The sequence below is a fragment of the Idiotropiscis lumnitzeri genome, chromosome 14 (genome assembly GCF_059441095.1).
Source record: "Idiotropiscis lumnitzeri isolate Australia: NSW breed Sydney's pygmy pipehorse chromosome 14, RoL_Ilum_1.0, whole genome shotgun sequence".
Lineage (NCBI taxonomy): Eukaryota > Metazoa > Chordata > Actinopteri > Syngnathiformes > Syngnathidae > Idiotropiscis > Idiotropiscis lumnitzeri.
This window is the reverse complement of record NC_142404.1, coordinates 19,304,178-19,331,470: the sequence shown is the minus strand read 5'-3', so window position 1 is coordinate 19,331,470 and position 27,293 is coordinate 19,304,178. Positions and strand designations below refer to the sequence as shown.

At 44.0% G+C, this 27,293-nt stretch overlaps 1 protein-coding gene across 1 annotated transcript in view; it reads right to left on the bottom strand.

The window, feature by feature from the left end:
* col18a1a (collagen type XVIII alpha 1 chain a) overlaps positions 1-22,804 on the bottom strand; it is a 45,413-nt gene extending 22,609 nt beyond the window's left edge. The window contains exons 1-2 of the mRNA XM_088315225.1: positions 22,617-22,804; positions 22,448-22,521 (exon numbers count right to left, since the gene is read on the bottom strand). Of these exons, the coding sequence (XP_088171351.1) occupies positions 22,448-22,521; positions 22,617-22,627 (85 nt within the window). The 5' untranslated portion in view covers positions 22,628-22,804. The remainder of the gene's footprint in view (positions 1-22,447; positions 22,522-22,616) is intronic.
* Positions 22,805-27,293: the final 4,489 nt, after the last annotated feature.

Sequence of the window (27,293 nt, the reverse complement as noted above, 5' to 3'; positions counted from 1 at the left end):
TGGTTTTTCGGGAAAGGAAGTAAACAGATCTTAGTTTTTAAGGATTGTCTACTCCAAAATGGTCAAAATTGTTATTTTGGAATGATTAAATATTGACTTAGCAACTGAATGGATATCTTTCGGCACATCACCACCAAAGTGAGGATGGCATATTATTTTGTATGAAAGATATTGCTTTGGACATTGATTTTGGAAATGAATGAAATTGAAAAAAAAAATTTTTAATGTTTTTTTTTTTTTTTTTTTTCAAGCCAGTAGCTGACTTCCAAGTGGGAAAAAAGAGCCAAAGCAGACACTCAACACAACCTTTCCCGTGGCCACACTCAATGACCCGCATCATCGTTTGTCAGTGTGTAACCTAAATAATGGCTAATGAATGCAGTACACTGCCAGGCTGGTAATGATTTGCCGAAAACTCCTGAAACTTCCCTGAATTCTTTTGCTTCACACGAATACTATACAAGTTAGCATAAAGTGAAGAAAATTAACAACGGGATGTAAACATGTGACAGTGACGTATACGGAGACGGTTTCGTACTTAGCGGTTCGTCAAGGATAAAGAATATATAACTGAGTAGTAAAAGCAAAATTAAAAAAATAAAACCAATGGTAGAACAATAGCTGATATTATGAAGAATACTAAAACGTGCAGATGAAATTATACTTGGGAAATAATTTTGGATACATTTTTCGAGGGGGACACCAAAAGATTGTCGTAACAGAAGCCCTCCGTTCAACTTCCCTTTTAAGTCTGAAACCGAGTACAAAGTAGCCGAGTAATTACAACAACACAAGCCGAGGATTTCCTGTTTTGGAGAGCGGCATTTGGGATTGAAAGAGGTAATTGCAGCCCAAACACTTGAAACATTCCCTCAGTCAAAAGCGATGACGAGGCAATGTTTTACTGTCCTTCATCACAGTTTGGAGGCAATCCCCCCTCATGCCTTGAAAACATTGAAGCCAGGGGGGGAGGGTGGGGGTTGTCATGCCTCAGTGAGAGTTGGGCTAAAAAGTAATTAGTTCAGGTGCCAGCATGTTGCATGTACACGGCACTCTTGTTTGCTTCACGAATGACTTCTTTCCCATGGACCTCCATTCAATCGAGTTCAAATGCTGAGACGGGTACGTCTTCCCGACGGGACACCTGTGCTTTTCACGGGCCGGCTAACGTAAACAGACAAAAAGAGGATTCCATCATATGAGCCACTTTGAACATGTTATCACCTCGTGTTGTGAACATGAAATGTTGGGGAACTTCTAAGAGCTGCGAGCTCTTGAGATGTTTGAGCGAAGGATGAAGTGAAATTCCAAGCTTCCCCGGTGTCTGTCGTCACAACGCCCGAACAAAAGAAAGAAACTTAAGACCTGGAATGAGTCCGTCAGCTCAGCTCAGAAGAAATGACTGGCTAATTACAACAAACAACAGAAGCTCGCCAGGATAAACCAGCAGAGGTCAAGCACGCCAGCTCATCTCATATATATATATATATATATAATTTATTTTAATATAACCAGTCTGGGTTCGTGTGCGCATTGTTCCTCTTGTCCGCTTCAGCCTGTGTAAGTGGACAAGCAACCGACACGATATTTTTTTTAAATTTGTGATGTGATCCCATGAGCTCACATCCGACGTAAACCAAGCTATTGTGCAGAACACTTTTATACTTTCACAGGTTGACGTGGAGGAGAGTAGTGCATTTGGACATCGTAAGCAATTCGAGCAATATGACATCAACGTGACGTGTCCCGTTACACTCGCCCGACTCACTTGAGATCGAGTGCATGTATCGCTAACCTAAATTGTGGCTGACCACAAAAAAAAAAAAAAAAACTCCCCCGCCCACCTCACCCCGAAGGCATTGCAGCTGTACTCGGGTCGACTGGTGTCCTTCCCTCAGCAAGCGCAACTGCTGTCCAAACAGAGACAGACGTGTGAACCCACACAGAGGTTACTAAGATTGAAAAAAAAAATGCTGGTGTCAAATCTCTGGGGCACTTCATCCACAAGCCCCCCCAACCTCCTGTAAACGTCACCGCTGTTATTTCAGCAAGCAAGGGTCACCGACCTCTTGCTGCAAGTCACCTCGCCGAGGCCCTCGCTTTGAAATGTCAAGCAGACAGTCGGGCGTGTGCGCATATGGCCCAAATACATGTGTGTGCACACACGGAGACGCATACAAACAAAAGTCAAACTACAATCACGCAGCATGGAACAGCTGAGGCGCAGAGTCAACACACACCCACACACACACACACACACACAAGCGCACGCACGCAAGACAGCTTTTTGGAGTAGATGCTCGCAAGTTGCAAACACAAAGCGTCGCTCGCCCGCCTGGACGCCAGACACACAACTCGGTCCAAAATTGCAGACTTTTATAAATACGTCACCGGTACACAAATAAAGACTCAGTTGCAAAAGATTCATGTGTGTTTGTGTTGGTAAAATCCTTTTCATCTGACTGAGAAATATTGAGAGGATTAGTCGCACGCAAAAAGGCAACGGAATCGTTTGAAAGTGCACAATTGTTCGGTCTGTTTTTCTACCGTGAATTTGGAGAACAACATGGATCAAAATGGGACATATATTTCCTGTATTATCATTTGTATTGTTATTTTTTTTTTGGAACATCAAAAATAACCAGTCACCCAATAATATTACTTCTCTTTCAAAGAAGCCGATAAAACAGAAGAGTTCAAATAATACTTTTTCATCAGAAGGACAAATGTAATAAGAGTCGATTCAACTCAGACAGACGAATGTCACATCATTCATGATCTCTTTTCTCATGAGTCGCTTTCCTGAGGCACTGCCCTTGGAAATGGCTAAACAAAGCCTTTGGGGCTTTTTCACGGAATGATCAATGATCACGTAGGAAAGAGACGGAGCGCCGCAGGGTCGCCCCACAGTCCTGCTCAGACAAGCAGCAACAGCTTGGCTGTCAGTGGGAATAAGACACATTCCATAACAACCGGCGAATATGCGGCCTGCGGTGCCCAGACGGCAACGAGGAAAGGGGGGGGGGGGGGTCGCTCTGCGGGGGCTTCAAGGGAAAATATATTAACGAGGGGACAGGGGACATTCGATGAAAAATTTGCTCTTTAATTGCTTTTATTATTTTTTTTTAATACGCTTGGAGTGTCTGGCTACCTAGCAAGTGTGAAATTTGTGGCCTCGTTCTGAAAATGTTGCCCAAATACAACATCACAACTCGGCTTATTTACTCATTTTAAATGCAAAATTATTCATGAAAAGTCATACTCTATTTTTTTGTCTTCAATTTCTTTGTTGTGGAGGCATTTGAAGTGGTCCTTTTATAATTTTTATAGAAAATTCCTCAAAGATGGCCGCCACTTGTCACGTTGCCATTCCAAAATCAAATCACTGGCCCGCCTTTTCAAAGGCATTTACAATCCACCCGTGTCGTTATTTCCAAAACAATCGTTTCCGACCGAGTCCGTCAACGGCAGCTGAAGACAAAAGTTGCTTGACTGAAGTATGGAACATGACAAGAGGATGTTTGGCCAGGCGACGGCTGCCGGCTTTGAGAGAATTGACGGACAAGCGTGGTTTTAGTCTGAGGCCTGCCAGTGTTAACAGCTGTTTTGGAGTCATGCTGGAAATGAGAGAAATATTCCACTTTCCCACACGGACGCCCGCAGGGACCAACCTGTGAGTGTTTGGAGCACTGTCATTTGCAACAGCATGTCCAAACTAGCAAAATAGCGTTTCATATCATCCGACCGCAAACGTTTGTTTTGTTTTAAACGGTCACTTTTAAAGCATCCATACCAACTTACTTACTAACAACTCTTGAAATTGATAACAAACAGAAACTTTGCTTGACAGAAGAATGAATGGCTGACGGGCGACATAACTCTGACTTATGAGCTTAAATATCTAACTTTGCATACTGTGGGCGGCGAGTCCCAACCGCTGTGTCTCGACGTCACTTTCACTCCATTGGTCGGAAAACGATGCCATTATTACAAATGATGTCGTTATCGGGGATGCATAGTGACAGGCAGAACGATAAAATGTTCTTCCAAAGATGGCAGACGCTACAATGAACCACCTGCTACCATTTCGGCAATACAACTTAGTTCTACTAAATGGGTCCTTATACCACGCCAAGTAAGTCAACGTGAGACGGAATTGAGGCGAGGTCATCCTGTATAAATAAATGGGTCACATTTTAGTTGGATGCTGCGGCTTGACATTTTTCAAAGGTAAAATGGGGGCCTCAGCTCAGTAAAAATGGGAACCTTTAGTGTCAGGGTGACAGTTGAACCACAAATGCAAGTTGATGCTTGCAGTGCTGTGGGGAAATGGTTCCCTCTGCTGTCCAAAACCTTTCCTCATCAAATCTACCACCTGAAACGCAAGCTTCAGCTTCAAGTCGAAAATGATCAAAAGAGTGAGCCTTCGCTATCGTGCCATTGACACCCTCCCAAAAATTCTGCATAATTGCCTAATATATCAGAATCAGAATCATCTTTATATTATTATTTATTGGCTTAAACGGCACATGCATCACTTAAGTAAAATCCCAAAACACTTTTCATAAAAATTGAAAAAAAAAAACCCGAACAATAAACAATCTAATAGCAAATATCAAACTGCAAACATTCTTCTTTTTTCCCATACAACCACAGTTGAAAAAGTAAAACGACTCTGCTTCATGTGCGGTAGTGATGAATGACTATTTTAGCAATAGCACACGCTACGCTACCCGATGCTATCTCACATCTTTGCCGTTGGCTGCACGTCAAAGCCAAATTTATACAGGTGGTGGTCTCCAAACAAAAACACACCTGCTGAAAATCAAACAGGACGTCCAAAAGGGGCCCGTCAACGCCAAGCAGCAACTCATGGCCGATACTTTGTCCAAATCGTGATAAGATACAAAAAGACATCATGCGAAAGTGCATGGATGTCTTCTGTCGTGTTCAGTGGATCTGCTCAAAAATCTCTCCGTCGCTGATCGTCATCTAGATAAATAGACGACACTCTCAATATGTGGTCCAGCCTACGGCGAGGCAGGCTGTCAACTTGCACCTGCGTGATGATGTCACCGTACAAAGGAAACCGCGTGCTGCAGGTTTTACGCTTCCTCAATGGCAGCCTTTGACAGGTTCTTGAAATATTAATACAAAACAAAACAAAATGATCAAGCCAGAAGATCAAAAAAAAAAAAAAGAGTTGTATATTTTAGGCATCTCTTGACCGCTCTGTCGATGCAAACGGATGACGATAACAAACAAGTGGAGAGGAGTCTCCAAACAAATTCCCTGCTCACTTTTTTTGCCCGAAATGGGTTAATATGTTCCTTCGATATCTTGGCTTTTATCATGCATGCAGGAAATTCTTTTCAAATCAGTCTGACGTGGGATTGTTTGAACTCTAGAGCGAAGGGTTTTGACAAATCATTTACCTGCTTTTCCATCCCGGAGAGCGGGACTCTCGCACACCTGGAATCCAGACAGTCTAATAAGAGCAAGGGTTAAAAGATCACTGGGTTGGAATCGACCCGTTCCACTTTGCTCCATGTCAGCAACAAAGAGTGAGAGAAAATATACAGTTCGTCACATTGTTATGTCGTTTTGGAATTTGAGGTTTTCTACGTCCAATTCAGTTTCAGAATTTCTTGTCCTCATTTGCATCACAGCCAGTCGCAGGCCTCATAAATATCTGGTTCCTTCAATTATATTCTAAGTTTAGTCGAGAACAGAACAGTCACAGAAACCAGGTGGCCGCAGGTCAAAGAAAGGTGCCTTTTGACCGCTGGGTCCCCGGTTGGACTCCAAAGACCAGATGGGAAAAACTCTTGACTGACAGGACATTCTTGTCTTAGACAAAATGCAAGTGGTGTAAATGCGCTCGGAATCGAGCAGATAAAGTGCAAAGACTTTCATGTAAGATCCTGGCTCAGTATGACGCGTCCATTCGACGTCATTGAGTTAAGGTGCGCTTACTGGAGTCGGAACTCTGCAAAGCAGCTACGCTTTCCCGAGAGCTTCTGACAGACAAGTCGAAACCTTCCCCTTCGGCACACATGAAAGACGACACTGGCTCTCGTTTGAGGGCGTATTGCCAAGCTCCGTATTTTAGCACCCCGGAAATATGTCAAAGGGAATTAACCAAACAAAATGCTTTACTACCAAGCGAATGACCCGCTCGGCCAGATTCAAGTCAGAATGTTTACAAGCACTAATAAAGAAAGCGGACATTTCAAATGTGTGCAAACCCCGTCATCTGTCTTCTTTTTTCAGAATATCGGCTTGCAAACCTGGTGACTGACGACTGGTTACGTATGCGTCGTCTCCTTTCAGCGTTTGTGTTGTGTTTGGACAGCTGCTCATGACAATGCCGTCATTTCCACTTCCCAAAAATGAAGTGGCGATCGGAAGTTCAGCTTTAAAAGCCGATGACTTTCAGGGATTAGCACGGCTAACCGGAAGGCCCCGAAATCATTTGGCATGAATGAGAGAACTGACAACCGTTCTAATCATGGAACATAACTTTAGAATAAAATCCAACCTTATTTTCGTCAGCATCCGGGAACTGGGCCTTGCTCAACCAAGTGATCGTCTTGAATATGCAGAAGCAGAGCCCAGAGAGAAAAAAAACTGAGTTGCCCGTGAACGCAAGAAAAGCATTTTCACTTGTGGAGGCAACACTTTCTACACTTAGGCGCTCACTCCTGCGTGCCGACTCCGGCAGTGAGATCCGGCACTTCAGTGTCTCGATACGGCCGCTTAAAATTTTTATTTTAAAAGTGAAGAGCAGGGAAGCATGCAATGGGAGTGCACCTAGTGGTGACCGTTTTCCTTAAACTGGTTGGTAACGGCATCAACACATTGACTGCATTTGCCTCCAAAGTCTTGAAAGTATTTATTTTCAAACTCGAGTTTCCCGATTAGACACTCCCAGGGGAGAAGCTGAGTGAGAAATTTAGTTCATGCCAGATTCTTTTCGGGCACATTGGAGAAGATGTTTAGTAAATACCCTCTTTCATGTAGAAAGACCAGACTAGGAAGACAACTTTTGCGGTATTGCCTTGCAACTTTAGGCGCAATTAACACAATAAAGCATCAAAAAGTTGTCCTCGGCTTCTCTTTTGTGGGGTCTGACTTGTTTTGTGTGAGATTTCATCGAGAAAAGCGGTAATTGTGCTCGCTGCCGACATGATTGAGAATTTCCTGTCACACACAACGGAGGGTCTTTGGCCTGTTTGAAAGCCGTGAACTGAAACAGTCGGAGCAGACAGGCTGGGAATGTTGGCCTCCGTACAAACGAGCATCCGTTTGTCACGACTGGACTGAACGCCTGTAGAGGAATTGATCTTTAGAACTCCAAATTGAAATGCACAGAGACCCAAGAAAGATCGGTACAAAGCTTTCATGGTTACATTACAGGCACAACTCTGAGACAGAGTTCATTTCCGTTCGCTGACGCATGCCAAGATGAGTAAGATGTTGCTCTGCAGTTTAATAGCATGAATCAGCACCGGCCGAGATAAATAGGAAATTTCTCTCAACTTGCAAACAGATGGAGGGGAAATCCAGATGTTGCCTAACCGCTGGAGACTGCCCGTTGATGCTGAGGGGATTTGAATCTATTTCCACTTTTCCTTCGTATCGTTCCATCGAACGGGATTGGAATGATATTTGCCCCTTGAAAGTTAAGCGCGTGAAGCACAATGGACTCATAAAAAGCTGATTTTGCGACAAAAATAAAGTAACAATAGATTCATTCAAGCAAACCGTGTTTTAAGGTTGGGCCGCAGACATTACTGAACATTTCCCCGACATGAGTTTCTGCTCCAGAAAAACATGTGATGGCAAGATGTTCAATTCGGAGCCTCGAGGTGAACGGAACAAATAGAACAGGATTTCCATAAAGGAAACTTCAAAAGGAATTCGAGTTGAGCAGATTTTGGAGGAAGTACATTGATTACCGAGAGGAAATGATGTGCATTTGCGTGCCCAACGGAACTTTCTCGGCACAAGCCAATGGAAGAAAACGCGGATCAACTTGTCGACACTTGCCATTTGCCGTTTGCCACCAAAAGCGGACGAGAACAAACACAGCACACATAAACTAAACTGCTGCCACCCTTTCCAAACAAAGGACAGAAAAACACAACGGTGACTGAAATAACTTCCATCCATCCATTTTGTTGAACGTGAAGAGCACACGGGGGAGCGAGAGCCGATCCGAGCTGACGTTGAACGATAGACACGAGCTACTCGCTAGGAACTCAATTGACAGTCACGTTTCTGGAACGAGGCGCGCAAGTGCAGGGACAACTTCAATAGTTTTTATGGCGCTTAAGCTGCGGGTTAGCTTTAGTTTAGAACTGGCAGCACAAAATTCCTCGATAGTCTTGAGATTTTTTTAGAGCCTGCACAGATCCAAGACATTCCCTTGTCAGTGTAGGAAAGAAGCCAAAGAACAAAACATAACCAATGTCAAGCTTTATGACACTGGCAGCACATTTCTGATCCAAAGTCTTGCGAAATCTCCTGCACACAAAACTTCTACATGTCCCGAACATGTACTTTGTCGTAACTCACGTGCCAAGTTCTTCGCTCAATAAAAGCGATATTTCTCCAATATGGATTAAGTATTCCTATTTGTAGGTAGAGTGTTGGGCTTCCGTGGCGTGATTCTCGTAACGAGATCTCGTCATTCTTGTAAAATGTCATGAAAGGTTCTCGCAAGAGTTTTTTTTTTTTTACAGAAGACGGACACGCAGAGTTATTTGCAAAACCTCCAAGGCGTTAGTCCGATTCTCTTCTTCTGTCTACGGGTAGCGTGGAACCGGGCGGGGTCACATGATTAAATGCTAGAAACGTGTTTTGCCGTATACTTCGTCTCCCGAAGAATTTTGCGATATTTTAGAGGTTTTTCCTAATTTCTGCGTTGCTATTGCACAATTTGCATTTTGCACCTCGTGTGATTCATTTTCGTCAACCCCCCCCCCTCCATTTAATGTAAGGGTTCCAAGTCTGGATAATTAGGGTAGGTATCAGAATGTTGCCAGGGACTTTTGGGGTTGTTGACTCAACAAAAAGGAGGAAATAAAGGAATCAACTGATTCCAGTGGGTTTTAAACAAAGCAAAAAGGCATTTTTGAAGGGGGTGTGATTGACTTCACATGTGTCAACGTTCATGACGCGCGCAGAAACGAGCCGAACGTGTAGGTGGAGAGCAAGATTGTAAAAGCATCTGTCATCGCCGAGCAAACGGCCTCGTTATATTTTCAACAGACATTGCTGGATTTCCTGTATCTTTTCTTGCGGAGAGCTGACTTTTACTGCAAGGAAAACACCTTCTGAAGAATATCAGGACGAGGGATCCTACCAAGTTTTTTTTTTTTTTTTTAATTTGTATATGCTCATTATGCTGCCAGTCAAAATTGTTGTTACAAAAAGCCACGTTAAAAGGACACTACACAGACCCTCAAACGTTCAAACCGGGCCAAAGTGAAGCAAACCTTGCAACAGGAAGGACTTTGTCATGCCGGCACAATGCCACCCTTTCAAGTGGGAGCGGGGCGTCCACGTCTGGACATCGGAATACCTGCTCGCGTTACTCGTACTCATTATTTGTCTTTCGGTCCCGAGCAAGTTAGCGTTTACGAGGGAGGAAAATGCGCAGTTTGAGGGGTGCGGAGGGACACTTAAACATACACGCGGCAACATCGCAGATGAATGGCGAGATGGGGCCGGCAGCATCCTTTCATCCCTTCACATCAAACGTAACAACTTGGAGGCCAAAGTGCAGAGCCGCAAAAAGCTCGACGTAGTGGCAGCAGGCCACACGAGCGAGGAAATTGCCACCTGCAACCTACTATCAACAGAGAAGCATCCGGAAAGTATCCGCACCGCTTGGCTTTTTCCACATCCAGTTACGCTACGGCTTGATTACAAAATCCATTCAATTCATGTTGACTTCAGAACTCTTTGTTAGCATGAAATAAAAATTTGGGGGATATTTTTGCCAATCTACTAACTCTTCACGAGCCAACCATTTACTACCACTGACAAATGTATTCGTCAAGTACGTTTGTCATTGGCTCAGCATGGAAGAGGGACTTTGTAAACAAACCACTGTCATGACGGACAGTTCCCTGTTGATGGCGCCGTTGTACCACTTTGGATTTGGGATCAGCACAGCCTTTTCGGGCAAGTGCGCCTTCACTGCAGTGACCGTGGCATTGAGATGCTCTCACAGCGATGGTGCCTCGGATAATATGTCACTTGGAGAAAAAAAATAAAAGTCTGCCTGTGGCACTTGGACAGGACAGCAAAACAAAGAAGATCTCAGTTGTTCTGTGTTTCATTTGACTGTTCGGTAAGAAGGCCGATACGGCTATCGTCTGCACAGGAGCATTCTCCACATGCTGTATACATTCACCAAGGCGACATCACTGTCTGCGCGTGTGAGACCACCCCCCTCATTTCCACTTCAGCCACTGAGTTTCGGGCCATTTCGATTAGTGACGACCAACAGGATGAAGTCACAAGTTGTTGACAAAGAGAAGTGAGCCCCACGCACAAATGAATCACGTTACTGACATATTTTGTTTTATCGGACTTGACCGTGAAGTGCCACGCTAAATGCTCGGAACAATAGATGATGGTCATTTGCTAATACAATCTATGAAGACCCTGCTTGTGAATCAGAATTTTGGTACGGTGAAAAAAAAAATGGTGTGTTGAATTTACGCCATATTATTTTGTCAATTGGTTGCACAAAATAAAATCATCTAGAGACGGATTTTAATTAAAATGTTAAAGTTTGTTTTTTTCCAGTGTATTTTCTTGGCTTGCAAATAGGCGTTTACGAGGTGTTCCATGAAGTGATGATCACAGGCAGCGAATTCTGAGAAGTCTGCTTGCTTCTTCTACCCCATGCAAACTGAAAAAAAATAGTCTTAATCCAGCTTTAATATCAATCAATATTTTGCGCTCCAGAAAGCTGGCTCAGCAGAAATGCACATCCGCAATGCGCTGGATAAAAAAAAAAGGTAACAAAGAGCGAATGAAAAGCAAGTGGAACACGCCTCCTATGGAACAATCGTGTGTTTTGATGGCAAAGCTCTTGACCCATCTTGACACATCGCTCCGTTCATCACGGAGCAAGTTGACTTTACAGTCGACTGAGAAATTTCAATCACGTAAGATCTTGTGGCCACCCTGCACGCGGATCTTTTTTTTTTTTTTTTGTAATTCTTGAGATTTTTGGGGCTTATTTCTTTTTGTTGTTTTTTTGCAAGGTGCAGACAGGCGCCTTGGGGGCAAAACATGGATTTTAGAGGGCGGGGAAAGGCCTTTGGGCTAAGCATGCCGCTGCGGCGCGGAAGGTGAAAGCTCAACGTATCATATTACGATACTCCAAACTTCAAATCACAGAAGCGCTGCTCGCTTTATGGCTCCACGTGTACTTCAGTTGTCCTTTCCACCTCTTCAAAAAGCTTGCCATCGTTTGCTGCAATTAGCACAAGAAAACATAAATTGCGATGAGGGTAAACGAAATGAGCGTGCATCAAAACGAGTCTTTTCAAAATCACAGCGACAGCACAAAGACGGGAACAAGCCCAAGCCCGTCAAAGGACAGAAGAAGGATGACCGCATCAAGTCTGACACTGCACTCGACTGTGCTCGACGGGACCGTCCCGATTCGGGTCAATCTAATATCGGGGGAAACAAATGGGCTCGGACGTTCATATTCTCTACAAACTCATTCAGTGCCATCAAAACAGAATTGCGTCCGGAGTTTTAGAACACTTTGGCTGATCTTTCAAGGAAGAATGGACTTACTTCTTTATTCGAAATTTGTCATCCTTAATAGAACATGACTTCATTTGACCCAAAATGCTGGTTTGTGACCAAAAAGCAGAGAAAAAAGGCTTTTATGAAAAGACACAGTGGAACAGAGCAGAACAGCTTTTGTGACAGAACAATTTACAAATATGCAACCAAGAAAGAAGCTCATAATCACGACACACGTTCTACGACCAACCACAACACATTCGCTCGTTATAACATACAGCAAATGTGCCCAAAGTTGTCTGAATTCCAACAGGTTGGAATTTCTCTCCCTCACCAGTGACGGGACGAGCCGAGATCAACAGACCATCCCTCCCTTATCTTTATCTTCGACTCAAAAACTGTGCTGATATGAAATCCGAAGCGATGTAACGCTGCCCTCTACGTGGATCTGTTAGTCATTACGAGTTGAGTGAGACGACGTGGTGAATGAACAGATTGCTCATTGGCGGGACAAAGTAAGATTCCACTTGGCAAGAACAATCGTCCAAAGCGGTGGAAGAGTAAATTATTAGCCTTCCACTTGAGCAGAGTTCCAACCTGGAGGTTTTGTTTGATCAAATTCAATGCGCTGTAATTTATTGGAGGTTTCATAATCTGCTGCCGTGAGACACAAACAAACATGCGTCTCAATTAAGAAGTGCCGTGAAGAATGTGTTTACCTGAGATTTATAATCTTGGCCCCGCTTGACTGCAACAAGAACAAAACAACTTCAGAGCCCGTTTTGTTTTTTTGTTTTGTTGTTTTTTTTGTAATCCAACTAAAAGCCAAACAAGGCAGCCATGCTGGGACAAACAGAGGTAAAAAGTTCACAACAATTCGGCATGCTGAGGTGGCAATTTTATAGCAAACATAAAGGTGCCAGTCATAAATCAGCCGCTGATACGCAAAGCTCTTCGAAGAAAATCTTTCTGACAAATTTTTTTTTCTTTTTCAAACCGAGCTGAATTTGTCAAAGATTGTTCAGCAAAAAATAGGCTTGAAAAGAACAATTAAGAAAATCCGCATGACAAAAACAAAAACGAGACCAGCACAGACACCGAAAGGGGGAAAAAAAAAAAACTTTCAGTCCATGGGATTTATTACGGAAAACTGACTTTGGAATGGCTGCTGCGCTAATAGTTGCTCTCAGTCGACCCATCAGTGAAAATGAAACAACCGGGTAAATTATGTTTCCAAAAATGCAAGCCGGTTGGAATTTTGGGAATCGGGACGTTGCAATATGGCTTTTTAACTCGTTCACGGCCATTGACGCGTCAGTGAACTTTTATTTGGACACCTGGGCATGATTTTAAATTCATTCTATCCAAACAGAAATGTTTGAGCCAATGGAAAGAATGGAAACGGTGCATGTTAAGATCTCCTTCGACAGTTACATCTAATTGCTTCACCAGTTGGAGGTGGTAAAAAAATCCTCAAAGAAGCGGGAAAGTTAAGACTCAACCTTTCGGCTCAAGCCCCTCGTGCGTCACGGGTTGCAAAAGGTAATGAGGAGTCTTCGACGTGCTGCGGCTTGTTGGCTTCATAAATCAAAAGGCACGTCTTGGTCACATTCCAAGACGTGCTCATATCTAATAAAATGGAGGCCCCAGCCAGCGCTTTGCCGTCCGTCTACAACGTCCACTGACAAACTTCCCAGGCTATCTGCATTCTTTAAATTCTGCTGCCACTCAAGCGGGACAATTTATTGAGTGACCATTGGAAAAAGTCCTGGGGCCATTCGTGATCGTTTTCGCCTCCAAATGATGTGTTGAAGTACGCTTTCACATTTCTGAGATTCGGTGACGTTGTTCAGCAGCTTCCGATCTGCGTGGTGGCAAGTTGCTGGGCCACGCTCAACTCGGTGGCGCAAAGCACAACATGCAAAGCAACTCTCTGTAATTTCCATCTCCATCCCGTCTCGTCTTTGATGAGCTCCTTTTCGGAGCTTCGGATGCGCTCGCTTGTACTTAAGTTCAGAGTGGCGTTTGCAAGACGTGCCGAATCTTGGATTGGAAGCGAAAAGGTTTCTCTGCTAACATTCAAAAATGATGAAAACGACATTTTATCATCGTTTCAACTCACGCGGGCGTTTACGGTAGGACACATCGATTCATGAATGCGCAGATTTCAAAGGGATATTGGCGTCCACTCAGGATTCAATACTAGTGATAGAGCGATTATCGGGGCCAATATTTGGCATTTTGCCAATTATCAGCATCGGCCTTTTTAATAGAATTAAAAGCTGATTTATTTTGGTTTGCTGCAGCACAAATATCGGCCGCCATGACTACTAATAATCGGTATCGGTATCTGTATCGGCATATCGGTCTATCACTAATCGACAGCCACTACAACCATCACAAACTTGAGACACCCGGGAACTGCTTTAAATAGATGGAAAGAAAAAAGCATGACAAGGCTCCGTGAACCAATATAGCATGCCAGTTAACTTGCTTCACCTTCCGTTGACATTTTAATCTCTTTTAATGAATTGAAGCAATGACTGAGAGAGGGTGACGTTATGCCGTTGGCGATATCAGCAAAAGCAACCCCCACCCCCTCTCGCCCGCCCGGCCATACAGAAGATGAAGAGAAGCCAGAGTGACAAAGAGGCCTTTCATCCACAAGACAATATCAGGGCCGTCAATTAGTACAGAGAAGATTAGAGTCCAGGGTGCCGGCATTCATTGTCGCCCCTCTTTTGGGCGCACACACACACAAAAAGAATTAAATCATACTCTTCTTCTGTTTGAGCTTAAACCAAGCACAGGCATGTTATAATCCGCGTGATGGAGCTTTGGAGAGCGAGCGCAGCAACCTGATTTCAATTGAACTTAATGAACCAGCTGGCGGCCCCACGTGGGGGACGTCACGGCGAGTGGTTGAAAAACATACAGTACCAGCGACGATACTCAGCGCCGCGGCTTGAAAAGTAACAGCCTTCCGCGTTGCTACGTAAATGTTGTGTCACGAGTCCAAAGTCAACTTGCTCAAAGCGCGGGTGCTTCTCGAGGCAACCAAGTGGAAGCGCTCCACCCAGGAAAACCTCTGTAAGTATTCTCTCCCCGGGCATTTACGGACTAGCCACCTCATCATACTTGCAGAATTCCAGCGATGGAAGAATGAGAAGGGAGCCCGGGGTTAAGGTTATGAGCGGATTTTTGTTTTCGAAAAATTGGCATGACTAAGGTGACCACAATTGAAAGCAGAAATCGATTCTTTATTTATTCGTGCAGAGGCGACTGCTAGTTATTCATTCTCCAAAAAGGACAATGTGGCTGCCAGCACCTCTTTGTGATATTTAATTGAGGTGAAAATATTTCACCAGAAGGGAGGATGAGGATGAGAAGTGACGAGATCCAACATGTGTCGCGTATGTGTGCTGACAATCTCGCAGCGACGGTGAGGAGGGGCGGGGCGATTTGGACTCCAGTCGGACTTTAGTTGACAATTGTAAAGGTTTCGAAAGGTAAAAAGCAATTTGCAGAAAACCGACACCCAAACACCTTTTACCCGATTACCGTAAATTTTTCGGACGATAGGGCGCACTGGCATATAGAGCGTATTACTACACATTATGGGAAACGAACCAGTACGGCAAAACTTCATTCCACTCTTAGTCGACATCCAGACTTAAGGCGCACCCGATAACAAGGCTCACTGTCGATTTTTGACCAAATTAAAAGGATTTTTCGTGCCTCATAGTCCGAAAAATACGGTCATCGATAGAGAAGTGGTTTCCAATTCAGTTTTAGGGCACGAAAGAGTCAAACAATTTTGTGCTTTCTACATTCAGGACAGGAAACAAGTTGCAATAAATCTACATGGCAAAGTCAACTGGAGCAATGAAACCACGGGCTTCTGTTCAACACGACAGTTTCACGGGCACTTTCCATCTCTCAAAGTCAGCGAAGGGGAGAATTCACTCCAGATCCCCAGCAGACCAGCTCTCCTCGGAATGAAGTAGTTAGCATCAGCAGATGAATGCCCCCCACAAATCTCTCACTGGACCTTTAAATATTCAATGTCCTCATGGCTGACCTCTACCCCCCCCCAAGCCCCCTCCCTCTATCCAAACTGCTCAATGGATGGCAGCGTGCCATCTGGCCCCAAGCAAGCGCAGAGTGAAAAGAGGGCGCCCTTTATTGTCTGCAAACTCACGATTCACACAACAATTACAAGTTATGAGCAAGTGAGGCATTAATTTGAAGGGGATTTTTGCAGACTCAGCACCCCGCCCTACAACTGCCCTCCCTGTGCCACGTCGTGTTGTGCCACGTTCTGTATCTTTGGTGCTTTTCCGGCGTGAAATCAGGAAAAGGGACTCGACACGACAAATATCTTGGAAATCTCTCCAGTCAGCTTTTGCAAGCTTTGCAGGAGCCTGATTATGAGCCTGATCATTCAAATCAGGTGTTTTGCAGGGGGTGAGACATCGAAAACAGGCTGAATAGCGGCTCGATAGGACCGGACTTAAGGACCCAACACACCAATCCGACGTCAGCCTTCAGAAACTCGGTTAGGGTGAAATGCGCAAAATCGGAGGCGTCTTCGGTCGATTTAACTTGTACAATCGGGTCGAGTTAAATGAACACTTCGAATAAGTCCACCGGTCAAGAACGGGAAGTGACGAAAGTGGACAAAGGGTAAAAATTGAAGCTCTTCCTCAAGAACAAAATCTCCTCTATGGATGACGAACGAGAAGCGTGCCAAGACGAAGTAATCACTCTCTTTCAAGAAAAACCACTTCAAAGGCTACGCTTTGACTAGCGCCGTCGGTGGCCTGGAGGGGTACTACTCCTCACGCATGTGCAGTCGGGATTTTCCGGTCCGATGTGACGACTTCAAGGCCACGATGGCCGACGTCGAATTGGTGTGTAGAGTGTCTCATTGCACTGAACGGTTTCAAAGGAACCGCCTCCAGAGCTCTATCCATCACTTGGGTTCCTCAATCAAAGATAGACTCGCCAAATCTTTTTATTCTTTGTCAGTTAATATCTTCAAACTTCTCTTGTTGTGCTTGTTGTCGGTCTGGGCATCCTTGTTTGACAAACATCATGAGCATTCTCGCCATTATCCAAGTCTTACTTCCAACGGCACCATACCCAACTCAGCAAATCCCCCTTTTGTCACAAGAGCGCTAGACTCGATGGTAATCTGCCCGGCCCATGGGATTCTCCTCAATTCACACCCCCGTGGTGTGAGATTTGCCATTGGCTGAAAAAAAAAGCAGACAAGTGCCTTCCAGACGTGGCGACTCTTGAGGGACGGGTGAATGAGCGGAATCCGCGGCCGCTTTGAAAGGCAGCCTGCGAATCGCGAGAGTCAATCAGAAGATAAGACGACGCGGAGAGCAAAAGGAGGGATACATAACAGAGAGTGACGTTTGAAACGGACAAAGGCATTCCTAGGAGGGGCCTCATGAAATCTTCAATGGTCCATTCACTCATTTTCAAAATGCGTGGAGTGCATTAACCGCTGCTTCTATTGACCTCCGTTCACGTCCGCCACTTGAAATATGCTTAAGCTCACGTGGAAATCGCTGAAAAAGCTCACGAAACGCCACTCAAGTCTCACTGGATATGTCCTAATAAGTGACATACATTTCTCCAAAATGTGTAAAGAGTAGAGGGGTGGTCTCCTGTCTGTCGCTCAGGACAAGAGAACACTCCCTGAAGCCAGAGACGAGGAACAAAGTGCCAGGTAGACAGATCCGGTTTCCTTTCGCAACGGCCAAATGTGTTCGAACTATGGAGAAGTATGCAGCTGCTCGCTGAGGTGACCAACGGACCACGCAACCCAACAGTAAACTCAAATTCAGCTTGATATTGTGGACAACATTTCTGTACATCATCAAAATAAGTCAAAGAAGACCCATCGGGCTCTATTTTTGCGACCAGCATAGCTTCAGCGCCGTACGTGACATACCTCTGCGCAGAGGCAAGTCTGGTCATTTCGCAGGTGAGCACAGGTCACCAGATCGGAGGGAGGGAGGTATGCACTGTTGCGGGAGTGGTCACAAGTTCCTTCAATCCTGGCCAATCAAAGTCATTCCCTTGAAATGTGGCACGCTAGTTGCAGACTTGTGTCTCTGCATGGCCTACATGCTAACCGTTGCTAATACACGTTTTTGAATGCCATCTTGGATCTATAAGAGTAAAGATGGACTCTGCACCACAAACAACCACACGTTAAGTCCTAATTTTTTGGCTGCCAGGATGGCCGAGTGGTCTAAGGCGCCGCGTTCAGGACCCAGTCTCCCCAGGAGGCCTGGGTTCGAATCTCGAATTTCCCCATTGTGGGACTAATAAAGGCAATATAAACACTAATTTCAAAAAGTTTGGGCTGATTTAAAACTTTAAACCATAATAGTCAAGACGAATAAGAAATTCAATGGCGTCAGGCTTTGCTGATGAATTATATGGAAACGACCCATATGCAAGTACTCCATTTTCCACAAAATCACCTCTTCAAATTTATTATTTTTTTTCCAAGAAAAAGCTTATCTTTGAAAATGTGCAATTAGCGTTATGACATGTTTTTCCTTTTGGGCTACTTTACGCTATTATTATGATTTTCCTTTTTCCTGCCAAACATGCATGCGATGCAGGTGTCACACCTTCCACCAACGGCGAATCGCCTTGTGGCTGGGAAAGACGAGCAGATAAGTGAGGGTTTTGCCCCAAACAGGAAAGAGGTGCTGAGAGCTCGCCGAGCGCTCAGGCTGACATTTGGTGCGACTGCGCGAGTGACCGTGCAGACCCGTTTGCTCGCTCGCCTTGCGACAAGACTAGCAATTATGTTATCGCTCTGTATTTTGACACCGGCAAACTGGCATTTTGACATCAGCCACAACATGAGAGACAAGAAGACGGAAGTACCGGAAACTCAAGTGGAAGCGCATAAAAATACAAATAACAGCTGTTGGTGGCATGCAAATTTTTTTCACATTTTAAAAACTTCCTAGGTGAGTTAATGACATGTGTGTGAAATACTTTTTGGCAAAAGGCGGCCCTTTTTTTCTGCCAATGAGAAACTGCTCATGTACTGCTGGGCCAATGACAAGTTACCATGTCACCAACTTGGGGCGCAGCAAAGGTGATCAAACTTGAAGCCTTGCATCTGAAAAAGTTACTGCGAAGCGCCCAGAAAGACGACATGGATTGGATGAATTTTCACTTATGGTAGCAGCACTTCATTCCTTTGCGCTAATTATGTAAATGAGCTCCAATAGGTACTTGATTGTTCATGGCAAGAACTCAACTATTTGTATACAAGCAATTAAAAAGTCATTTGCTCAAAGTTTGTCCCTCATGAAGTTTGTTTTGCGAGATGTGCATGTGCTTTTTCGAAAATCGGAGGAAAAAGAAACGTGAATGACAAACGAGTCAAGCTTTTCTGTTTCCTCCACGGACGTGAACTCGAACTTAAACAGCGTGCGTGCCGGGGGGCGTCGGGGGGGGCGTTTTGAAACGAGGCCATGTTTAGCAATGTCCTGAACCGATTTGGAACAAAATCCAGATGAGTCAAGTACCGAAAGCAGGATGTGTTCATAGAAACACACCCAAAGTAAACGACAGCAAATAGATTCAATTTCTCCTTGGAAGATGTTTGCAACACTTGCTCATGTGTGGTCCCGTCCTTTTACAGGCGGCCTTTTTTAAAACAATCACAAGCCTATAAATGAAGAAGAATGCGCCACATTCTGAAGCGTCGGGAGTTAACCGACTTCAAACTTGGTGAGTGACACGCACAAGAAAACTGTTCTTGGACTGGACTGAGCACATGGAAACAGGGAGCATTAATCCCTGGCGTCAAATGCGGAGAAAACTGAGCCAATAAGGGAGGTGCAGACCACTTGACACTTTGAATGACCCCCCCTCTCACCCCCCTTCCCCAACCCACAAGTCCAAACCTGGCGACCCTGACGCTTCTCCATCCTCCGAGACAGGAGAGGCTTAATGACCTTTCAAATCCACGCGACGGAGATGGCGCCTCGATGTGCGGCACCTCATGAGGTGGTCGTTCATGAATAAGTGGCTTTACTAACTAGCAAAGCCCAAGATTAGACATCACAAGGTCGAGTGAGTCAACAGAATCGGTGCGCAGCCGGCTCATTTAGTTCATTCTCATCGAACAAGTGCTACCGATCTCAACCTTGACATCCGATTCTAAAATTCTAAATAGTGCTGATTTTAGCCAACAGCAGAAATTTGGAGACAGAGGAATCAGAGATGGTCTGAAAGCATGAATCCAACTTTTCAAAAGTCCATCTCATTTGGAGTGTTTCTGTGTTTTCTGGTTTCCATCAACACATTTTCTTAGTTTGGTTTTCCGGAACATATCGGTGACGTGTTCTGAGAAACTGAGCCAAGTCGCCAACAAACGTACGGACATTTTGACGTTGCCTTTTTTGTGCTAAAAGCAGACGGCAACCTTTCCATGACTTGGCTTCTTGGAGGTGTAAACTTTGATGTGCTTCCTCAATCCTTGACCATGTTTCAAATGTCTCTCCTGTGGTCCCGCGACCCAAAAAAGGAGACCCCTGAAGCAAACTGTGATTTTTTTAATGCGGCATCTAATTCAGCCATTAAATAGCCCAGCGGGGTGTCCGCTTACAAGCGCTGCCCCCTCCATCCCCCTTTCCTCATCTTGCTCCCCCCTTCAGGCAAAAGCACCGCTGGGTGCATGTCAAAGATCACATGACAATAGGGATTCCTGACCCAGCCGGGGACTGGGAATAAATTAGAGCCCAAGTCAAGCATGTCGCATGCCGTCAATGCCGCTGCGGCCTGGGGCAGTGTGGAAGGACTTTGCGACCGCACACACGTACACACACACGCACACATTGGACATTATGTCATGTTGCCGGAGGAGGGTTATTCTTAAAATGTAAGCACACAGGTGCATAAAGGATCTTTGGCGGCCGTTCAAACATAAGACGCAACATGTGAAAGATGACTTTGCCAATGAGTACCTGAGCAACTCATCTCACGTTGGCATCCATTTACAGCTTACTTTGACCAGCCTTTGTCTTGAGAAATAAAAAGCGCAAGTGGAAGTGCAAATATGTCAAATCTGGAAAACATTTTCACCATCGCTCGCATCAATAATCCATTTGAACCGATAGAACTGTTCATGATCACCAGAGAAGAAAGATGAGTTGAAATTCGCCACCAAGAAAGTCACATGACGGATCAGGAGATACAAATCCCAAAATCAAGCGCTCATCGCATGTTGTAGCGCAAAACCACACGAGTAAGTTCTTGCCCAGATGACATTTTGGCATGTTGCGATATTTTGCGATAATCGGCGTTGATGTGCAAAATCTAAGGAGGACCAACTAACTCCCAATTTCACAACAGTGTCTTTTGAGTCCAATCGTCCCCGCCAGCCTGGAGGGACGGATCACTTCGCAATCAAATATTAATCAAGATCCTCTCAATTTCGTCGCCCTATCAACTGACAGAGCAACAAAATATCGGCCGCAGATCAATTATTCAACGATAGAAGAGGGTCCTTTCATTCCTTCGTGTGTTGCCATGAAAGATTTAGTTTGCATAGAAAACACTCCAAGCAACATTTTGTGGTCCGACGCAGTCGACGCCAGGAATGCAAAGTAGACTTTGGACCACAAGGAAACGTGTGAATGTCGGAAATACAACTTTGGCCTTGAAGCAATGGAACTGCCATTGTCACTAAATCTTATTATTGCCTCGTTTATGCATGAGGACTGTTGAAATTAAAGGACAACCTTCGAAGTGTATAGCTAGCCTGAGGCTCTCGTTGACACAAATCCAATTTTTTGTTCTCAAACTTCATAATCCAGATTTGTAACATGTAACTTGTTGGGGGGAAAAAAATATATCCTCAGATCGCAATCAGGCCTCTTCCAAACAAAAATCTGTGCTGGGATATCTGCCAATGGGGTGCAGCCTAAAGGCTCAGATCGGATATTCCCTGTCAATGCTACCTTGACATCGTCGAAATACACACAACACAAAGTCTGCACAATTAAAAACATAAAAAAAAAAAAAACTAAAACTAAAAAAACAAAATGGTATGCTGCGTCCATCAATCCATATAAGCAGCCGGTGGAGTAAAGGAAAAGTCAATTATTGCTATCGTTGATGTTTTGTTGTTACTGACTCTTATTGTGGACACTTGCGTTTTATTTGTGTGTCTGCGCACGCAAATTGATTCATGTATTACGTCAGTACAAACACAGCCAGATGGGAAATGTGGCACTTGATGAAATGATTATGGAACTAGACCCCCCCCCCCCACGCACACACGAAAATATTAGATTGCTTTAAAGTGGAATGTGAAAATCCTGCTTAAGAAAACAGCAAAGAGGCCAAGCAAGCCACCTCATAAATGAGTGAGCTTTATCTTGAGTTATAAACAAAGCATCCGTCTCTCCATCCATCTTGCGAGAAATGGTCATACATCAAACATACTGGCCACTAATATTCCAAAATCACATCCAGTTTGACACAAGCAACAGCATGCAGGTCATTCATTTTGGGGGGGTTGTGGGGGGGGGGGTCATTTGTCTACTTGTGGCAAAGTACAAAACAAGTGCAACAGATTCTTTCTTCAAAGCAAGCAAGCTCTTTTTACCTGGCCATTGCGTTGCAGCCTGACTTGCAAAAATGAGGACGCAGAACAAAAATCGCTCCAGCCCTGCGGAACACCTGCAAGAAAGCAGAAAAGAGAAAAATAGTCTTTTGAAAAACAAACTGCTCAACTTTCACCTGTGCAGAAGTTGAGGTGAAAACGCGCCGTGTACCTCATCGTCATCTGTCTTGCACAAGAAGAAGCAACATGGACTTTTTGGACGGCGCACCCAAGTCCTCTCGGCTCCTCCAGATGATGCACGAAGCTCAAGAAGTGAGCAGTGTGTGGGGCCGACTGGTGACCCGCTCGCAGCGCCCACCAGGGACTTCCGCCAGATCCGGGCGGTGGAACTATTTCCTGCGCGTGGGCTTGTAGGTGTGTCTTGCCGTTAAAATCAGAACCACGCTGGAAAAATTGAATCAATTCGAGAAGTGGTAAAAATACAATCTACGTCCTTAACCAGAAATGCAGATACCTGTGTTTAAAAAGAAATGCACAAACGCAAAAAGGATAACAACGTCATCATCTTACTTGAGTTACATTGTACTTGTTTTTCTTTTTTAGGAAAAAGTCACAAAGTTGTTTTTCTCTGGAGAAAAAATGTCATCTTGCCAGAATTAGGTTGTCATACTTTGAGAGAAAGTCACCACCTCGCCTTGTTGCTTTTTATTTTCTATTTTTATTTTATTTTATTCTACTTGGAAAACCAAGTCTGTATAAAGTTAGTTTGAGTCTTATTGTCATATTAGCTAAAACTGGGCTCCTTCCTCTTTGGCAAACTAATGATTGACAGGTGCATGCCAAGCACTTCTTTCTATTATTAACTGAAGTCGTGCTTGTACTGAGAAGGAAAAACAAACACGTGACATGTGTTGCATGTTGGACTGAATATTGTGAAACGTTATCAAGATAATGTGATTCCCTCGCTTTGCTCAAGTTGTTAATTGACTTACCAATAATTAATTAAATAAATAAATAAATGAGCTAATAACAAAGCAATTATAATATTTTTCATGTTCGATGGAAAGGTTTTAATGCCAATATCTCAATCAATCCATTAAAAATATCAATTGTATATTGTTGCGCTTCTCTCTTCACAGCTTTGTTACTTTGTGCTCTCATCTGCAGAGGTTCAAAAAGGTAACAAGCCCATCTGTTTTCAAAAGTAGAGAGTAAAAGTACAAATCTGTCAGAAATTGCAACACCGTGCTCAAGTTAATTACAGACATTTGCTATTTCTTGCGCTGAACTAAAATGTTGCAAATTGGATTAAAATTTTTGTCTGTCTGTGCAATCATGAGAAAAATTATAATCCAAAAGAGTTTTGGTGCCCTTCATCATTTACATCATTAGATTGATCTTGTGATTGTCACACATGACACGTAGTTGGTGGTTTGAAACGAACATGATTTGCGTTCTTCATCAACATAGGCTGTAAAAAAAAAAAAATTTTAAAAGAAAACTACACGAACTGTGTAAACACTCGTTTTCCACCGGAAAATCTCCGTCAGTCACGTTGAGTTTGCACTGTCATTAACCCGCTTGTGCTCACAAGAGCAGAAGTCTCGAGTATAAGCCGTATTTACTTTGCATGGAAGAAAGAGAAAGGCTACAGAGGCCATTTTCAACCTTGACTCACACATTTTTATCTCGCGATGAATGAGCAAGTATTTCAACTGCCCAAGATGTATTCTGCGTCAATCTTCTGAATCCAAATAATGAACCCAGTGGGTAAGTAGTCGAGTACATTTTACATCAAGAACTACCACGACAGGACCGCTAATGTTCCTAATTTTCAGAGAGAAAATTAAATGAACAACAACAAAAAAAAGGCTCCACAATGTGTGCGTTTGCACTTGCTGCTCATCTTATCCTTGAAATGATCATCACCTTTGCTGCCTTTTGATACTCAGTAAATATGACACGGCGTAAACAAAACAAGCTTAGCATCTGGCTAATATACCTTCTTCCAAATGACACTCATGTGGGCAATTGACCAAAATGGCGGCTTCGAACCAAAATGGCTTCCGACTTCCTGTTCAACTTCAGGCATTGGTCCTCGAGACCTTTTCATGGTAGTCTTGGTTGTCTACATCCAATTTCATGTCTTTGGACGAAACTGCTGTTCGAATATATACTGTTTACTTTGCATGGGGCAGTGGTGAGTCAGTTTGTTTGTTTGTTTGGGGGGCTCAAAAGACATACAAAGTCATCAAGATATAAAAACTTGATGAGTTTACATTTGACAAAATAATAAATGGAAAAAAAAAAGATTTTACGAGGGCCTTTCCATCCTAATGACTTCAATTTAATCAAGAAAGGTCATTCTGAGTTGGAAAAAAAATCATGCTGCACTTACACTATATGGCCACCAGAGGACAATGTTGCTATTATTTTCAAGATCTGTTGAAGGGAGGAGGTGGAAAAAACTTCTGTTCTCCTACTTGCTTTCCCATATGAAATCTACTGAGCCCATGATTTAAAAACAAATGCCACAATACAATTGTAAAATAAAAAACATCACCGATGATGAAAAGGCATTGCTCTCCTTTTTAGCCTGACAGGAGCAAAAGAGAAATGTTTGTCAATACAGCACATCCAAAAAAGTGCATATTTGGATTTTTAAATTGGTGAAACATGTTGCCTTCTTCGCGACATAAAAGTAGCAACCTCACATGGGATTCATTTGCATGAACGGATTGTGTCGAGCAGCACGATACGCTCAACGTTGCTTTCGTCTTCCAGGTCTGAACACGTCCGATTGTCTGCTTTGCGCGCATTCCAGTGTCAAGGAGAAGAAAAGGAACAAATATCTGCAAAAGGCAAAGCGGCACACAGAGTGACCTTGGAAGTAGACATTTTGCGGGCCTCAAAAACTAATGGGGCGGGCCAGATCTGGCCCCAGGGCCTTGTGTTTGACACCTGTGCTCTACGGGATTAACTAAATTGACAAAAATGTATTAATGAAGTAGGTAAATTGAAATGCGGCAGTGTGTTCAGTTGGCAGGCGCAAAACACAATGATTTTTTTTTCCCCCCCTGAATTCTTTCAACTACGATTAATCAGTCAGCAAAATCCCGGAAGTTTCCTCTTATGTATTTTTAATGCAAAGCCTCGTGAAAGCTAAACAGTCTTCTGTGTACTGATGACTTGTGCTATCTTTAGCCCCTGCTGGCAAGTGAATGGAAGTGGCGTACTTATCTCCCCTTGCTGTCATCGAGGCTGCCAGTACTTTTAGGGAACGGCAGCAGCTGCAAAAGCATTTAACAGTATTCCACGAACAATGGCACTTGGGGTGTCGGAGGGCTGAGATCGGGGGGGGGGACCGTCGTGAATCCAAGACCAGCGAGGAGCCTGAAGTCGGGGTTGAACCAAACGGAAAGCTTCCAACATGTATCGGAATAGAACATCCCGAGCTTTGAGGAAAACATGAATTTGAAGTGGACTCGGGACATTGCCTTCAGGAGACTCACGGTACTGCTTCTTGACTCAAAGACTGATTGCAACTGCGGAATGTATGTTGACGGTCGTCATTGGCAACTGAAGCGAGGTAGGTCATCTGAGGGGTACACGGCACCGATTCACCAGGGCCAGGGGTCATTGCAATTAAATCAGACATGTAAACAACAGGGTTAATCTGCTCTCTTTAAACCACCGGAGGGAATATTCAGGACACTTTGAATGCAAAGTCCAAACTCTGACATTTTGTCCTGGAGACCTCGCTCTAGCCTATACAACTAATCTGCAACCGAGTGAATCGAATAAATAGATGTACAAAGTCAACTGTTACAAAACCTTTAAGTTGAACGTCAAGTCTATTCTAGTCAAGGCATTAAAAATATGCAGAGGCCGACTCGCTGAATTGGTGGGCAGGTTACTCAACAAGCCAAGTTACGGTTTCGGGGGTGGTAATATTGGAAATTCGTTTTTCTTTCGTCAGTCAATCGTCACAACCAATTAAATATGTGTCACGTGTTCCCTTTCACACGCCCTTCTTAAAACATGAACTCCATCTGTACTGAAGAATATTTCAGCTTTCCGTGCCAGAGCTTTAGAAGCACAGCTCATCAATTACAAACTAGTGTCAACCAAGTTTATTATAGTGAACAAAAATGATTGAAGTTCCGTTTGTCAAAGTAAAAGCTCAAGAATGTGCCTCAGATCGTTTCAAACCAAAATGGAGAACCTTGTATGAAATGTTGTGCTTGGGTCCTGAAGGCCTTTTACGTGCGTTCTGAAATGATAGACTCGTTCGCCTAATTTTGGGTTGATGCATGGAACCGGTGTAATTTACCCCTGATCGTGACACTCCTGTTGAAGACCCCCAAAATGTGTAAATATTAAACTTGTTTTAGGCACTTGCAAGGTCTGCCTGTTGCTCTGTCCTCAACGCCGATAACAGTAATATGTACTAGAGGAATTTCCGAAGCATGTTGACAATGACGGGTATGACGGAGGCCTGGCATATTTTGACTGGAAGGTCTCTTGGGTGGACACACAGCAAAATGGTCGGCGTGTTTGTGAGGACACGTGTTTCAGAAGCTTCTTTGTGATACTTGACACACACGTGCGCACACACACACTCTCTTGTAGCTCTTTATTTAGTTTGAACTATATTAAGCACTTTCCCACTGAAATACAGCACCAGCTGTACTCGCTGTGTGTTGTGGCTGCCTTTGCATTTGGAGCTGGCTGCCCACCCCCAGCGCCCCCCAATCACGCTGGCCGCTTGTGTTTTTCTGTCATGCAGACAGCTCTAATTCAATTAACCCTAATAGTCATACCATCCGCTTCACCGTGAAGCAAACACGTCGTTGGAGTACCAACATATATTATTGGCTTGTAAAAC